The following is an 18,544-nucleotide window of genomic DNA, read 5'->3' as shown; positions in this document are numbered from 1 at the left end:
CCCAATCCTCAGACCTATTATTGGTTTTGGCCAATCTGTATGCTTCTTCCTTGGATCGGATACTATCTCTAATTTCCTTTGTAAGCCTGGATTGGCCCTCTTACCCATTTTGCTTTTGTGCCAGATAGGGATAAACAATTGCTGCAGTTCCCCCATGCGCTTTTTGAATGTTTGCCGTTGCCTATCCATTGTCATCCCTGTAAGTAAGTCTCCCCAATCTATGAAGGCCAAATCACGCCTCATATATTCATTGTCTCGTTTATTAAGATTCAGCACTGTCGTCTCCGAATCAACTACTTCACTCTCCATCTTGATAAAACATTCTCTCATGTTATGGTCGCTCATCCCCAAGGTGTCTCGCACAACTAGATTGGCAATTATTCCCTTCTCACTCCACAATACCCAGTCTAAGATGGCCTGCTCCCTCGTTGGTTCCTTCACATATTGGTGAAGGAAGCCATCCCGTATCCACTCAGGAATTCCTCCTCGACGGCATTGTGGCTAATTTGATTTGTCCAATCAATGTGCAGATTAAAATCACCCATGATCACCGATATTCACTCATCACATGCATCTCTAATTTCGTGTTTAATGCCATTTCCAACATCACCACTGCAGTTTCGGCGTCTATATATGACACCCATCTGATGTTTTCTGCCCCTTGGTATCTCTCAACTCTACCCATACACATTATCAGAGCTAATATAGTTTCCCACCATTGTGTTAATTTCCTGGGGGGGAGGTGAAACTGGGGGGAGGTGATGGCCTAGTGGCAATATCGCTAGATTATTAATCCAGGAATTTAACTAATGTTCTGGGGACCCACGTTCGAATTCTGCCACACAGATGGTGGAATTTAAATTCAAAAATCTGGAATTAAGAATCTACTGTTGACGATGAAAACCATTGTCGATTGTCGGAAACACCTATCTGGTTCAGTAATGTCCTTTAGAGAAGAAAATCTTCCGTCCTTATCTGATCTGGCCGACATGTGCAATTTGGTTAACTCTCAATTGCCTTCCAAGGGCAATTGGGGATGGGCAATAAATGCTGGCCAGCCAACGATGCCCATGCCCCACAAATTAATGAAAAATATCTCCCTTTTGGAAAATGAGCCTGAGTAACAGCAGATTCAACTAAACGTAAACGCAACTTTCATGCTCAACATGTCTGTTTACCTCTTTGAAATCTAACAGGACTATGACAATAGGAACAGGTAATGCTGGGAAAAACCCCAGCAGGTCAGGCTGCATTTGCAAGAAGAGAAAGCTTAGCTAATAAATGAAATACTATCCCTTGAATTGTATTTCTTTTCTGCCAGAGGTTGAGGCGTCGCTGGCAAGGCCATGCTGCAACTCTCTCATTGGCCGACCAGTTAAGCCATTTCGGAGATTGGCAGAGCAGGCACTGAGGGCTGAAGAGCCTCCCCTTGTTCATATGTTTCCTAACCTAGGCTCAGAGGCAAAATATATTTGTTGCTGGGGAAGGGCGTGGAGGGCTACATTTGACCAGTGACTATCTTGGCTCAGAAATTCTTCACGTTAATAGAATCTTAGAGCATCCAAGGAGGCTATTCGGCCCATTTAGTCTCTGATGGTGGGGAGGGGGAAGATATGCAATGTCTGATACCTGCAGCGAATTAGTGGCTGTTCCAGATTTGTCTTTGCCGCAAATTATCTGAAATCTGAAACACCTATCTCAAGAGAAGGTTTCTTAACTGTCTGAGCAATTGTTACTGGGCTACAGTAAATTAACGTTCGGCAGCGGCACCCAGGTGACCGTTATACCAAGTGAGTGTGAAGTCAGTATGTTTTTTTCTTTCGTTCCACATCTCCTCTGTTATCTAGTTGTCTGTTGTAAGTAGTCTAGTCAAGCTGGGCAGAGTGCCAATATAATATGTGGCATGCAGGCGAAGAGACTGCACGGTTTTGCGTCAGTTTTGATCCAGCTCAGCTTAGCCAGGCATTAGAGATACATGGGATAGGAGCTGGAACTGCCTCAGTAATATGATGTTGAACTGAGAAGCTGATTTGTGTCCTGTCAACGGGATAGGAAGATTCCATCCAGAGAGTTGACCCAAAAGAAAGAGGGGAGATGGGTAAGCATCATTGTTCTGTTTAAACCTTTGTAATTGTGAATTACACAGGCTTTTCATTCTCTTGGTGAAAAAGAAATTCTCCTCATGTTAGTCCCATATCCTTAGACTATGAAGCCTGGTTCTGGAACCTGCCGCCATCCTGAATCTACCCTGTCTAATCCTGCACTATGGGTTTTAATGAGATCTTCTCCTCCTGCCTCCCTTCTTCTGAACCCCAGACAATAAAATCCTAACCGACTCAATCTCCCCTCATACGTCAGTATTGCCACTCCAGAAACTGTCCAGTGAACCTTCGCTGCACTCCCCCTATAGCAAGAACATCCTTCCTCGGATATTATTTTGCATTTGTTTCTTGGTAATAATGAACTGGCTGTGGAAGCAAGTCGAATCTTAAAAACCTTAGCATGAAAAATAATCCTTACATTGCTCTTCATGTGGGTTATGTCGATTTTGTACCATCTGGTATCACTGTGCAAACTATGCAACCACCAAGCTTATCTTTGGCAGTGGAACCAAACTCACTGTAGAACCCAGTAAGTGAAACTATTTTCTGCATTTTGTGTCTGGTTATAGTTTTAAAAAGTAATGTCCGATTCAAATACACCTGTAAAGAATCTTTGTCCTGTAATAGCTGCTGTTGAGTTGATTGGGAAGAGCAGGGGGCGAGAGGGGTGGAGTGAAAAATTAAAATGTCCTCTCACAACAGCAAATTATTAGACTCCTACAACGATGGAGGAGACCATTAGGCGCATCGCTTTTGCTTCGGGAACAGTGGAGTCATCGTCATTGTGTTTTACAGAACAGGAAGAGGCCCTGCGACCCATTGTGCCTGCTCCAGCCATTAAACCCCTATCTATTCCATCGCATTTCTCAAGACTTGGTTGCAGCCTTATATGCTATGGCATCAATAATCTTTGGACTTGCAGAGGACCAGAGGACCAGGTCCCTCTGGTCCTCTGCACTTTCTCGCGTCCTACAGTTCATTGTGTATTCCCTTGCCTTGTGACCCCTCGCAAAATGCACCACCTCACACTTTTCAGGTTTAAATTCCGTTTGCTACTGTTCTACCTGTCTGACCAGCTCGCCCATATCGTCCTGTAATCTTTGCAAATCAGTGACATTTAATCTCACACGAAAAACATGTGAGCATCCTTGGCTTGACTTTGTGTGAAATTTGTATACGCGCTCCCGAAAAAGTGCAAATTAAATGTCTTTATTCTGTCCTCCATGAGGTAAATATGGCTCAGCTGCTGCAATGCGAAGTTTCTGTCTTGAAAATTGTTCCTGCACATTTACTAATCACTGCAGTGAGACACCCACACTCAGCAGTCGGTTCACTTACTGGGTTCAGCATGTGACCAGTAAGGATAAGCTTATTTAATGTCATTACCAGCTCTATGATGGACAGGGAGGCAGCATCATGTGGGAAGGCAATTGAGAACATTACACTGATATAATGAATTTGCGCAGCTGAATATCCAGCTCAGCTCGTCCTAAAATTGCAGTGTCCAGTCTTTGTAGCTCCAGTAGTGTCACATTGGACTCAAAAAATCATAATTTTATTTTTATTTCTTTGATGTGGGCATTAAATCAAATCAAATCAAATCCTAATTGCCCACTGGGCAATTTCAGGTTCCACGACATTGCTTCTTGGATCCAAAACATATTTCCTTCTCCAAAGGACATTGTTGATCGAAATGGGCATTTACAACCCATGGCAGAAGTCCTTTTTCATTCGCAAACTTGGCAATAGTAAATTCACTTTCCACATCCAAGTCATTATGTATATTGTAAATAATTGTGACCCGAGCATTAATCGCTGAGGCACTCCACTTGTAACAGATTGTCATCCTCAAAATGCTCTTCTAATCCCAACTCTCTGTATCCTATCGATTAGCCAACCCTCTATCCATGCGAATATATTACCCCAAAAAGCATGAATTCTGAATTAGCCCTTTGTCCGAGATCATATTCAAAGCTTTTTGCTGCAAAGATAAGATACCAACCAATGAACGACAATGCTTTATTAACGGCAATCGTCGATAGTTGCCGGAGTTTTTACTGGATGCTACACTTCGATCAATTTATTTGAAATTACTCCAAGTGCTGGGGCGGGAATTGAACCCATTTCTTCAGGGGAATTAGTCTGGGTCTCCGTGCTGCTAATCTAATGACATTGCCATTTCGCTGCAACCATCCCACAATGTTGCATGAAGAATGTTTAGTGATAGTTTCAATCAAAAGTTTGTTACAGAGTCCGATATCACTGTGATTAATTTCGTCTTGTGATCTTTATCAAAGAATTAACATTCAGTGCCATCATCCAGCACTTTCCTTCATGGACATATATAATATAGAGAAAGATAGAAAATAGGAGCACGGGTAGGCCATTCGACACTTAGACCCTGCTCTGCCATTCGACACGACCGTGGCTGAAACTGTAACTCAACACCATACTATCCCTCACCTCATAATTCTTGACACCTTTAGAGTACAGTAATATATTTCCTTTTAAAATATATTCACTGATTTCGCATCCACAAACTTCTGTGGTCGAGAATTAGTTTCACCAGCCTCTGAGTGAAGAAATGTTTCCTCATCTCAGACTTAAATGTCCAACCCTGAACACTGAAACTTTGATCCCTTTTTCTAGACCCCACCCCGTCAAAGGAAACAACATCCCTGCATCCAGTCTGCTCATCCCTGCTAAAATTCTGTATATTTCAATGACATCGCCTCTCATGTTCTAAACTCCAAGTGAATACAGATGCAGTCGCCTCTCCGAAAACGACAATCCTGCCATCCTAAAAATCAGTCTGGTGTACTTTTTCTGCATTCTTTCTATTGCAAGTTTATTTTTTTCTTCGAAAGGAGACCAAAACTGCACACAATATTAGATTCCGTCAAAGAAGGATTGGATTTAGAAAATGTCTTAATGGAGGAAAGTGAGGTATTAAGTTGAAAAATATTTCCTGATTTCGCTCCTGAAAGTCTTAAACATTAAACATCGTCTAAAATCTAATTTGCTTAAATCTTGGACTCACCAACCAGCAGCAAATGTTCCTGTTTATCAACCCTCTCCGTTTGGGAATGATTAAGTCACTCCTTAACTAAATTCCAGCGTTTTAGAGTTAAACATCATCTACACTGTTAATCGGGTACTCTGAACATACATACAGCTTACAGAGTAAAATTTCTTCTCCTCCTGCTCTGTTCAAGGAATTTTTAAATGCTGAATTTTAATTTTATGAAAACCAGAACAAAAATGTTGCCGGTTCTGATTGCGGACTCTTCTTTATTTCAATCCTGATCTCAGATCTTCACATTCAAACATGAATATTAAGCTCCGAATATATTTTCGGTCTCTCAGTGTTTATGTATTCTGTCTTCTTCACCTGTCTAAAGACTTTGAATAAAGACATTTGTTGATCAATCCTTAGTCTTAGCATATGGACATTTATAACCAACATGGTTCATTGATTTTTAATTCTAAGGTGCGTTAACTTACATTTCCCTGCAATGAAAACATCCATTAGTTTTATCCATTCACAAAATATTAATATTTCTTTGCAATTTGATGCTTCCAGCTATGCTGCTTACAATGCTGGATATTGTGTCATTTGCAAACTAGCATATTAAGCATTCTATCACATTCTATCATATTGTCTTAATAAATACAACTATACTGCATATCATTCTGTATAGATATATCTGTGTGTGTGTATTTGTGCGTGCGTGCGTGTGCGCGTGTGTGTTTGTGCGTGAGTTTGTTTGTACGCCTGTATGTCCATACCTGCCTGTGTGACTGTCTGCGGCGTGTGTATGTATTCAAGTCTCGAATCAACATAGGAGCAGGTATTTGGCCCATCAATACTGATCGAACATTCAAACTGATCATGGCACATTCACACACATTCACACACGCACCCACCCATACAAAAGCACACACAGAAACACACAAACACACGCACACTCACATTAATATTTTGTGACACACAAGCGTAGCATTTGCCTTCCTCATTGTTTGCTGTACCTGAATGCTAGCTTTTCATGAACAGGTCTCTCGAGAAGTCAACTCTTTTCAACCTCGCATCATGCAGGTAATATTCTGTATTTCTGTTTTATTTCGCCCAACCATAGTGGATAACTTCATACTTAGTTACTTTTTATCCCATCTGCCATGTCTTTGCGCATTCACTCAGCCTGTCCAAATCTCCTTGAAGCCCCCATTGCATCCTCCTCTCCATTATGTCTGTGCCATCAGCAAGGTTTGAACTATTTTATTTGGTCTCCACATCAAGTTTCTGGGTGTGTTCCAGTCTCTGTGTTTGTTTCTGGGCATGTCTGTCTCTCAGTCTGATTGTCTCTCGATCTGTGCGTGTGTGTGTATGTTTGTGTGTGTACGCCTGTGTGCCCGTACGTCCATGCTTGCCTGTGTGAGTGTCTGCGACGTGCAAAAGTATTTCAGTCTCAAAGGGACATAAGAGCAGGAGTCGGCCATTTGGCCAAAAATAATGCTCCAACTTTCAAACAGATCATGGTACACACACACACACACACACACACACACACACACACACACACACACACACGCGCTCACTCGCGCTCTCGCGCTCCTATTTGATTGCACAAATATGGAGCATTTGCCTTCCACATGTCTTGCTGTGCCTACATGCTAATTTTTACTGACCCATGAACTAGGACATCCAGCTCTCTCTGGCAACAACTCTGTCCAATCTCGCACTGTTTAGGAAATACTGCCTTTCTGATGTTTTTTTTCCGCCAGAGTGGATAACTTCACACATATTCAGTTTTATTCCATCTGCCATGTTCTTGCCCATTGACTCAGCCTGTCCCAATTCCCTTCAAGTCCTCCTTGCATCCTCCTCACCATTAGTTGTGCTCATCAGCAAGATTGGAAATATTTTATTTGGTCCCCAAATCCAGACTCTCTGTGTTTGTGTGTGGTGCTGGGTGTGTGTGTCTCTCAATGTCTCAGTGTGTGTGTGTGTGTGTGGAGGGGAGGTGGTGGAGGGGCGGGGGGGGGGGGGTATGCATGCTTCCAGATGCATGTGTGTGTCATAGTGTCATAGAATCATAGAGGTTTACAACTTGGAAACAGGCCCTTTGGCCCAACTTTTTCATGGCGCCATTTTCTTAAGCCCGAAGCTAGCCCCAAATGCCTGCATTTGGCCCAAATCCCTCTAAACCCATCGTACCATGTAACTGTCCAAATGCTTTTTAAAAGACAAAATTGTACCTGCCTCTACTACTACCTCTGGCAGCTTCTTCCAGACACTCACCACCCTCTGTGCGAAAAAAAATGCCCCTGTGGACACTTTTGTATCTCTCCCTCTCACCTTAAACCTATGCCCTCTAGTTTCAGATTCCCCTACCTTTGACTATCTAACTGATCTATGCCCCTCATTATTTTATAGACCTCTATGAGATCACCCCTCAGCCTTCTACGCTCCAGAGAAAAAAGTCCCAGTCTATCCAGCCTCTCCTTCTAACTCAAACCATCAAGTCCCAGTAGCATCCCAGAAAATCTTTTCTGCACTCTTTCTAGTTTAATCATATCATTTCTATAATAGGGTGATCAGAACTGTACACAGTATTCAAAGTGTGGCCTTAACAATGTCTTGTACAACTTCAACAAGACGTCCCAACTCCGATATTCAATGTTCTGACCAGTGAAACCAAGCCTGCTGAATGCCGTCTTCACCATTCTGTCCACCTGTGACTCCACTTTCAAGGAGCTATGAACGTGTACCCCTAGATCTCTTTGTTCTGTAAGTCTCCCCAACGCCCTACCATTAATTGAGTAAGTCCTGCCCTGGTTCAATCTACCAAAATGCCTCATCTCGCATTTGTCTAAATTAAACTCTGTCTGCCACTCGTCAGCCCACTGGCCCAATTGATCGAGATCCCATTGCAATCCGAAATAACCTTCCGCACTGTCCACTATGCCACAAATCTTGGTGTCACCTGCAAACTTACCAACCATGCCTCCTATATTTTCATCCAAATCATTAATATAGATGACAAATAACATTGGACCCAACACTGATCCCTGAGGCACTCCGCTGGTCACAGGCCTCCAGTTTGAAAAACAACGTCTACAACCAACCTCTGGCTTCTGTGATTAAGCCAATTTTGTATCCATTTGGCTTCCTCACCCTGGATCCCGTGAGATTTAACCTTACAAACAACCTACCATGTGGAAACTTGACAAAGACCTTGCTAAATTCCATGTCGACAACATCAACTACCTTCTTGGCTATCCCTTCAAAAACTCAAACTCACAAAGCCATGCTGGCTGTCCCTAATCAGTCCTTGCATTTCTAAATGCCTGTAGATCCTGTCTCTCAAAATACGTTCCAACAACTTACCCACCACAGATGTGAGACTCACTGGCCTGTAGTTCCCAGGCTTTTCCCTGCAGCCCTTTTTAAACAAAGGCACAACATTTGCCACCCTCCAATCTTCAGGCACCTCACCTATGACTAACAATGATTTAAATATCTCTGCTCGGGAACCCGCAAATTCCTCCCTAGCCTCCCACAATATCCTGGGATACACTTCATCAGTTCCCGGGGATTTATCTACCTCAATGCGCTTTAAGACTTCCAGCACCTCTTTCTCTGTTATAAGTACACTCCTTAAGACATCACTATTTATTTCCCCAAGTTCCCTAACAACCATGCTTTTCTCAACAGTAAAGACTGATGAGAAATATTCATTTAGGATCTCACCTGATAAATGTGAGGTGATTCATTTTGGTAGGACTAATTTAAATGTGGATTACGGGGTCAAAGGTACGGTTCTGAAGACTGTGGAGGAACAGAGAGATCTTGGGGTCCATATCCACAGATCTCTAAAGGTTGCCACTCAAGTGGATAGAGCTGTGAAGAAGGCCTATAGTGTGTGGAGTTTAAGAGCCGTGGGGTTATGCTGCAACTGTACAGGACCTTGGTGAGACCACATTTGGAATATTGTGTGCAGTTCTGGTCACCTCGCTATAAGAAGGATGTGGAAGCGCTGGAAAGAGTGCAGAGGAGATTTACCAGGATGCTACCTGGTTTGGAGGGTAGGTCTTATGAGGAAAGGTTGAGGGAGCTAGGGCTGTTCTCTCTGGAGCGGAGGAGGCTGAGGGGAGTCTTAATAGAGGTTTATAAAATGATGAAGGGGATTGATAGAGTGAACGTTCAAAGACTATTTCCTCGGGTGGATGGAGCTATTACAAGGGGGCATAACTATAGGGTTCGTGGTGGGAGATATAGGAAGGATATCAGAGGTAGGTTCTTTACGCAGAGAGTGGTTGGGGTGTGGAATGGTCTGCCTGCAGTGATCGTGGAGTCAGACACTTTAGGAACATTTAAGCGGTTATTGGATAGGCACATGGAGCACACCAGGATGATAGGGAGTGGGATAGCTTGATCTTGGTTTCAGATAAAGCTCGGCACAACATCGCGGGCCGAAGGGCCTGTTCTGTGCTGTACTGATCTATGTTTCTATGTTCACCCGTGTGTGTGTGTGTGTATGTATATGTGTGCGCGCGCGTGTGTGTGTATGTGTGTGTGCGTTTGTGTGCATATGTGTCTATGCATGTCCGTCTATCTGCTTATATGCCTGGGCATGTGTGCGTGTGCATGTGAGTGTGTGAATGTGTGTGTGTGTGTGTGTGTGAGAGAGAGAGAGAGAGAGAGAGAGGGAGAGAGAAAGAGAGGCGTCACTCCTCAGCCTTCTCTGTGCCAAGCGAAAACGCCCTAATTATCCAGTCTCAGCATTCGGTAAATTCATGGAGAAACTCACATAGGGTTAAGAGATAGAAAAAATGCGGGTCTAATCGAATGGCTCAGCAGGTTGGAGGAGTTCCCTCTGTTGGATTCTGATCATTTCCTTTTATTTATTAAATTTTCAGAGGCGAAAGGCCCGGTGGAGCCTAAATTGAGCGTCTTTTACCCGCCAGTGCCACGGGGAGCCACCGGCATCGACACAGCTGCAGTATGCTTGGCCTCGGACTTCTCGCCCAACGCAATCATGCTCTCCCTGTACACGGGATTGGGCCAGGAGGTCAATGTGACAAGATCCAGTGTCCTATTGGAGAGCGGGAATTACAGGAGCTCGGGTTTTCTCTCTTTCCGCCAATCCGAGAAATCGCCAAACATCACGTGCAAGGCATTTCACGATAATCGAAATTACTCAGTAAACATCCCGCCCACAGCTGAAATTGGTAAGTTTATTTTATTTTCGTTCACGTGATGTGGGTGTCGTTGGCTTGGCCAACATTTATTGCCCATCCTAAATTGCCCTTCAGCAGAAGACATTTAACAGTCACTTGCCGGCCAGACCATGTAAGGACGGCAGATTTCGTTCGCTGAAGGAAGTTAGTGAACCAGATGAGTTTTAATGATAATCGACAATGGTTTCAGGGTCATCATGAAACTTTTAATTCCAATTTTTAAAAAAATGTTCAAATTTCGCAGCTGCCATCCCCAGGTCAGCATTCTGGGTCGTTGGATTACCAGTCCAGTGACAATGCCACTGCGCCACTGCGTCCTCTGAGAATGTTTTATGACAGGAAGAACTTGCACTAAATATTATCCATCCTCTTAACGACCTAAGGACTCTCGGTGTCATCGTCACTCAAAGTGTAGTCTTTTTGAAAGATTAGCTGACTAATGATTGACGGTCAATTATCCTAGTCTGGGGACTTCACTGCAGGAGTTCCTCAGTGTCTCAGGCCTAACCAGCTTCAGTTGCTTCATCAATCACCTTCAATCCATTGTAAGGTCAGAAGTTGGGATGTTCGCTGATGACTGAACAATTTTCAGCACCATTCATGACACCTCAGATCTTGTAGTAGTGCATTACAAATGCACCAATAGCTGGACAATACCTAGGCTTTGACTGACAAGCTGCAAGTAACATTTGCGCCACACATGTTCCAGGCAATGACCAACTCCAACAGGAAAGAAGCTAACAACCGGCTCTTGACATTTAATGGCATTACCATGACTGAAACAAAGAACAAAGAAAATTACAGCACAGGAACAGGCCCTTCGGCCCTCCAAGCCTGCACCGACGATGCTGCCCGACTTAACTAAAACCCCTTTCCCTTCCGGGGACCATATCGCTCTATTCCCATCTTATTCATGTATTTGTCCAGATGTCCCTTAAAACTCACTATCATATCTCCTTCCACTACCTCCCCCGGCAACGAGTTCCAGACACCCACCACCTTCTGTGTAAAAACTCTGCCTCGTACGTCTCCTTTAAACCTTGCCCCTCGCACCTTAAATCTATGCCCCCGAGTAATTGACTCTTCCACCCTGGGAAAAAGCTTCTAACTATCCACTCTGTCCATGCCTCTCATAATCCTGTAGACTTCTATCAGGTCAACCCCCACTATCAACATCCTGAGGGTTAACGTTGCTCAGAAACTGGACTGGACTATCCATATAAGTGCTGTAGCTGCAAGAGAATGTCGGAGATTGGGAATCCTGTGGTGAGTAACGTATCTCCTCATCCCCCAAATTCTCTGCCCCATCCACAAGACATAATCATGACTGTGGTAGTGTATTCGCCACTTGCCTCGATGAATGCAGCTCCAATAACACTCAGACATTTGACACGACCCAGGACAAAGCAGCTCCGCTTGATTAACAGTGTGTTTATGAGTGTCACAAGTCGGCTTACATTAAAACTGCAATGAATTTATTGTGACAATCCCATAGTCGCCACACTCTGTGCCTGTTCGGGTACACTGAGGGAGAATTTAGCATGGCCAATGCATCTAATCAGCACGTCTTTCGGACTGTGGGAGGAAACCGGAGCGCCCGGATCAAACCCACGCTGACACGAGGAAAACGTGCAGACTCTGCACAGACAGTCACCCAAGCCGGGAATCGAACACAGGTCCCTGACACTGTGGGCGGGGGGGAGTGGCGGGGGGGGGGGGGCGGAGGGGAGTGGCGGGGCGTTGGGGGGGGGGGGGGTGGCGGTGCAGCAGTACTAACCACTGTGCCACTGTGCGGCTCAAGCATTAAGTACTCTATTCACAAACATCCACTTCTTCCACCACCGAAGCACAATGGCAGCAGTGTGTGCCATCCACAAGATACACAGCAGTAACTCTCCAAGTCTCCTTCCGCTGAATCTTCCAAACTCACGACCGTTATCATCTCGGAGGACAAGGGCAGCAGATACCTGGGAACACCATCATCTGGACGTTACCCTCCATGTCACTCAGCATCCTGACTTGGAAATGTTTCGGCAGTTCCTTCACTGTCGCAGAGTCAAAATGGTGGAACTTCTTCCCTAACAGTACTGTGTGTGTACGTACCCCTGACAGACTGCAGAGGTTCAAGCAGGAGACTCACAACCATCTTCTGAAGGGGGCAATTAGGGATTGGCAATAAATGCTGACCTGCCAGTGATGTCCACATTCCGTAAATGAATAAAAATAATAAGAGCTAACTATTATAATTCAGGGCAGTGTGCAGGACCCGTAACTGCTGGTACATCACCGAATTTAGGAACGTATTAAATACTAACCAGGGTACTGGAGAATCCCGTTCCTCTGGAGAAATGCCCTGATATCATTTAATCCACTGCAGAGCTGAAATCAGGCCTCGGTTTCACAACGTTTTCGGAAGACAGTGAAATACTGCACTGATGGAACGGCTCTGGATCCTGGGTTTTAATCCCTGATGGGGAATCTACCCTGCTCTCTTTGAACTCAGAATTGGGACGAACTAAATGGCAGAGCTCCCAATGTTTCTCCGTTGTGAATAATCAAGTGAACAAGTCCAATCGTGCTGTTTGATTCTTACTTTCTTCGTGGCTTTTGGTTATGACAACAACATTATTCAAAGTGATATTGAGAACAAACATGGTTACAGTAATGTCACTTGCTCACTTAATAAGTCAAATGTCATTTTTGCCCTTCCAGATAAACCTAAATGCCCTACAGGTCGAAGTGATTCCTTGACAGAATCAAGTGACACGGAAAACGGTATGTGCTTTATTCAACATTTATCAAAGTAAAATACTTGCAAATAGACGGATTGATAAGTGGACAAATAGGCACGGATACAGACCCGGAGATTGAATGATAAACATATAGTGAGATGGGGAAAAAGATAGATTGTCACACAGAGTGAGGGAGAGAGATATATCAATCGAGCGGGATAGCGAGAGAGGAGGAGAGGCGGGGAGAGAGAGAGAAACTCAGAGTGAAAGAGAGATGAAGATAGATAGACAGGCAGGCAGACGGTCGGACGGACGGACTGACAGAGATGGACAGACGGACGGACGGACAGGGATGGACAGACGGACGAAAGTCAAGCTGTTAGATAATGGAAAAAATATCACATTAGAGGTATACAGTTGTTTTTCAATACCAAATCATATATCCATTAAACCAGATCTATCATTTGTTTCTCTTATTTTGGCAGATCGACTGAGGGTGAACTTTTTGTCTTTGACGGTGATGGGGCTAAGAATTTTGTTTTTCAAGAGCATTGTCTTCAATGTCATGATGACGGCCAGGGTGTGGCTATTTTGAGGTAAGGTCGGTCACCTGAATGCGTGCCAAGAAAGACAAACTGTGATGAACAATGACCATTGACGGGATCTCGCGAGGCCACTGTTAAGGCAGACGCTGAAACTAACCCGTGGAGTGAGCATTAACTTGGATGCATTTAGACAAACGAACTCTTACTCCAGTGCCCCATCCTCATCGCTTTTCATCCCTCCCTTGCCACCGCACCACCGCCCCCCCCCCGCCCCCGCCGCCCCGCCCCCCGCCCGCCAACCCCCGCTCCCAATCGCAGCCTTGACTTCTTAAACCTCTCCAGATTTTTGTTTAATTATGGGTGTCACTGACTAGCCTAACTTTTTCCGCCCATCCCTTGGTCTTGAGCTGCGTGGCTCTTTCGGAGAGTCGGTGCAGACTCTATGGGCCAAATCGCATCCTTCTGCACTGTCGGGGTTCTTGTGCAATTGCAGTGGCTTCTGAGAATATTATTGGAGAATGTTAATGGAGACCCTAAAGATACAAGGTGTTCTTTGCTTGCTGACTCTTTGATGTGCTACTACTGTTGCTCCTTCCATTCCAAACAGAACTGCATTGGACGATGAAATGGATTCAGGTGTGAACTCATTGACTGGGGTATCAAAATCCAGAGGCTTCCTGATCAGAAGTTCCGCTTCAAGCAATTCAATCTCGCTTGTTTTAAATGGCGACTTAACTTTAAAAGATCCTCTTTTCGGTCACTTTTTTCCACTGTTATTTTGATTTGAAATTCGTGGTTCTGCGTGAATTCTACTGCTTATGCTACATAAACATTTCAATTATGCATTTCAGCAACAGCGTGGAGCTAGCATTGACATGGTGTCTGCCTGCATTAGTGTCGGAGACATTTTTGAAAACAGCATTTTCAATTTTAGGACGTATAGAACTTCGATTTTTATATTCTTTGCTTAGAATAGTAGAATCCTATTCCGGAGAAAGCAGCCACTCAGCCCATAGTGACAATGGCAGCCCTTTACAGGGCAATCTAGGTAATGGCACCTCACATGTTCCTTTTGGTTGTTTTACTCTGGTAGTTATTTTAAACATTGTACTTTAATGCATGCAATTTAAGAGCGTAAGATACATTAAATCAGCAAGGGTCTGACTGGATTTTCATCAAACTTTTAGATTGTTGCCAAGGTGATATTCTCTCTCCCGTACTTAATCTTGGACTCCAGATTTTCCTCCCAGTGCCACGGAGGCACCAAACCCCAGCCTGTACATCTGGGCCCTTAGAGATAATCGAGCCACCACTTGCCACCGTGCAGAGCTTTATCATGACACGGCATTTCACAAGTAAGATGAACAAGAGTTTTTGAACATCTCGCCATGAGCTTAGCCTAAAATCAGGTTATTGCTCTCAGGTTATTTTACAGATGGGACATTCGTACACATTTAAGATCATCCGGTTAGTCAGGGGAAGCGAGAGTTATGGGGCTAAGGTGGTAAAGTGGAGTTGAGGATAATATCAAACCAACCATGATTTCATTGAAAGGCGAAGCAGCTCCTGTGGGCCGAATGGTCTACTTCTACTCCTCCGTCTTATGCTCTTCTGGTTCGTTAATCACACCTTTGTGCATATCTGTCACCTTGTTATTTTTTCATATGCATCGCTTATAATATTGAATAAATTTGCAGTCTTTAATGAAGGGTGTCTTCTGTCTCTTTGTTAACGCAATGGGAAGACATGCATTTGGTTTGGTTGACAGAGAGCTCTTGTAGTCGCGCAGCACAAATGGAGGCCACTGAGCCCATCATGAGGATACCAACTCCCCATGGCAGATCCCGCCAATTGGAGCCAATTTATTTTTTAAAGTCTCTCATAGCAGGAAAGGCTTGGCTCTTAGTGAGCAATTAATGGAGGGGTCACCTGTGGTTGTCCCCCTCCAAAACAAGTATATTGCTTTGGATAGTGTGGAGGAGGATGACTCTCCAGGGGTTAGCCACAGTGACCAGGTCACTGGCACAGAATCAGGTTCTGTGGCCCGGAAAGGAAAGAGAGGAATTCGGAGAGCAATAGTGGTGGGGGATGCGTCGGTTCGAGGCATGGACAGGCGATTCTGTGGGTGCGAACGGGACTCCAGGATGGTAGTCTGCCTACCTGGTGTTGGGGTACTGGATGTCTCCGAGCGGATAGGAGGCATATTAAAAGGGGAAGATAAAGAAACGGATGTCGTTGTACACATTGGTGCAAATGACGTAGATAGGAAGAGCAGGGGGATCGTACGAGAGCAATTCAGGGAGTTGGGAAATAGGCGAAAAGGTAGGGCCTCCAGGGTGGCAATAGCTGGGCTGCTCCCAATGTCTCGTGCCAGTGAGGCTAGGAATAGGGAGTTAATACAATTGAACGCTTGGCTAAAGGACTGGTCCAGGAGGGAGGGCTTCATTTTCCTGGATCATTGGGAAGTTTTCAAGAGAGGATGGCACCTGTACAAGAAGGATGGGTCACAACTAAATTGGAAGGGCACGAATATCCTGGCTGGGAGTTTTGCTCGTGCAGTTCGGGTGGGTTTAAACTAATATGGCAGGGGGGTGGGGATCAAAAAATTAGGTCTACAAGTGTAGAGGCTGGGGACGAGCTTGGGGCCAGGACAAGGCTGGCAAAGAAGAAGAGCACACTGGGGGAGGATGAACTCACTGGGCCTGGAGGTCTGGAGTGCATCTACTTCAAAGCAAGGAGCGTAGCAGGTAAGACAGACGAACTTAGGGCCTTAATGCTTACGAAGAATTTGGATGTAGTTGCGGTGACAGAGACTTGGTTGAAAGAGAGACAGGACTGGCAGCTGAATATTCCGGGGTACAAGTGTTTTAGGCGAGACAGAGGAGGGGCCAAAAGAGGTGGGGGAGTAGCAGTATTAGTTAGAGAACATATTACAGCGGTGCAGAGGGAGGACAATTCAGAGGGGTCGTGTAACGAGTCACTGTGGGTGGAGCTCAGAAACAGGAAGGGCGCAGTCACTATGTTGGGGATATACTACAGGCCCCCCGACTGCCCAAGGGAAGTGGAAGAACGGATATGTCAGGAGATACTGGATAGGTGCAGGAAAAAATAGGGTTGTTGCAATGGGAGACTTCAATTTCCCTGGTATAGAATGGAAATCGCTAAGAGCTGGGACTCTGAATGGGGAGGAATTTGTAAAATGCGTACAGGAAGGTTCTTTGGAACAATATGTAGATAGCCCGACTAGAGAGGGGGCTATACTGGACCTAGTACTGGGGAATGAGCCCGGTCAGGTCTTCAAAGTTTCAGTAGGGGAACATGTGGCAAATAGTGACCACAATTCTGTTAGCTTTAGGATAGCGATGGAAAAGGATGAGTGGTGTCCCAAGGGTAAGGTGTTGAATTGGGGGAAGGCTAACTTTAGTGGGATTAGGCAGAAATTGGCAGTTGTTGATTGGGAGAGGCTGTTTGAGGGTAAATCCACAACTGGTATGTGGGAGTCTTTTAAGGAACAGTTGTTAGGGCTGCAGGACAGGCATGTGCCTGTAAAAAAGAAGGATAGGAAGGGTAGGATTCGAGAACCGTGGATAAACAGGGAAATTGAGGGACTGGTCAAAAAGAAAAGGGAGGCGTACGTTAGGTCCAGGCAGTTAAAAACGGAGGGAGCTCTGGAGGAATACAAAGAAAGTCGGAAAGAACTCAAAAGAGGAATTAGAAGGGCAAAAAGGGGTCACGAAATGTTCTTGGCAGACAGGATTAAGGAGAATCCCAAGGCATTTTATTCATACGTTAGGAACAAAAGGGGTGTCAGGGAAAAAATCAGACCTCTCAGGGACAAAAGTGGGGAATTATGCTCAGAGCCCAAAGAAGTAGGGGAGATCCTAAATGAATACTTTGCGTTGGTATTCACAAAGGAGAGGGATGTGTTGACTGGGAGTGTCTCGGAGGGGAGTGTTGAACCATTAGAGAAAATCTCCATTACAAGGGAGGAAGTGTTAGGTTCTTTAGAGAGTATAAAGACTGACAAATCCCCAGGGCCTGATGGAATCTATCCAAGGCTGCTCAGGGAGACGAGAGATGAAATCGCTGGGCCTCTGACGCAAATCTTTATCTCATCACTGGACACAGGTGAGGTCCCAGAGGATTGGAGGATAGCTAATGTGGTCCCGTTATTTAAGAAGGGTAGGAAAGATAACCCGGGTAATTATAGGCCGGTGAGCTTGACGTCCATGGTAGGGAAGTTGTTGGAGAGAATTCTTAGAGATAGGATGTATGCACATTTAGAAAGGAATAAACTAATTAACGATAGTCAGCATGGTTTTGTGAGAGGGAGGTCATGCCTCACTAACCTGGTGGAGTTTTTTGAAGAAGTGACTAGAATGGTTGACGAGGGAAGGGCCGTGGATGTCGTCTCTATGGACTTTAGTAAAGCGTTTGACAAAGTCCCTCATGGTAGGCTGGTGCAAAAGGTTGGATCTCATGGGATAAAGGGGGAGGTGGCTAGATGGGTGGAGAACTGGCTTGGTCACAGAAGACAGAGGGTGGGAGTGGAAGGGTCTTTTACCGGCTGGAGGCCTGTGACGAGTGGTGTTCCGCAGGGCTCTGTATTGGGACCTCTGCTGTTTGTGATTTACATAAACGATCTGGAAGAAGATGTAACTGGGGTGATCAGTAAGTTTGCGGACGACACGAAATTGGCTGGAATTGGCGATAGTGAGGAACATTGTCAGAGACTACAGATGGATATAGATCGGCTGGAAATTTGGGCAAAGAAATGGCAGATGGAGTTCAAACTAGATCAATGCGAAGTGATGCATTTTGGTAGAGCTAATGTAGGGGGGAGCAATGCGATAAATGGCAGAACCATAAAGGGTGTAGATACGCAGAGGGACCTGGGTGTGCAATTCCACAGATCCTTGAAGGT

The 18,544-nt window shown here is 44.9% G+C and overlaps 1 protein-coding gene across 1 annotated transcript in view; it reads left to right on the top strand.

The window, feature by feature from the left end:
- The window catches only part of LOC144484202 (uncharacterized), a 53,757-nt gene extending 39,394 nt beyond the window's left edge, over positions 1-14,363 (top strand). Inside the window, exons 9-12 of the mRNA XM_078202738.1 lie at positions 10,023-10,334; positions 13,056-13,118; positions 13,561-13,671; positions 14,228-14,363. Of these exons, the coding sequence (XP_078058864.1) occupies positions 10,023-10,334; positions 13,056-13,118; positions 13,561-13,670 (485 nt within the window). The 3' untranslated portion in view covers position 13,671; positions 14,228-14,363. The remainder of the gene's footprint in view (positions 1-10,022; positions 10,335-13,055; positions 13,119-13,560; positions 13,672-14,227) is intronic.
- Positions 14,364-18,544: the final 4,181 nt, after the last annotated feature.

Source organism: Mustelus asterias, unplaced genomic scaffold (genome assembly GCF_964213995.1).
Source record: "Mustelus asterias unplaced genomic scaffold, sMusAst1.hap1.1 HAP1_SCAFFOLD_95, whole genome shotgun sequence".
NCBI classification, from domain to species: Eukaryota; Metazoa; Chordata; class Chondrichthyes; order Carcharhiniformes; family Triakidae; genus Mustelus; species Mustelus asterias.
This window is presented reverse-complemented; position numbering and strand designations above follow the sequence as displayed.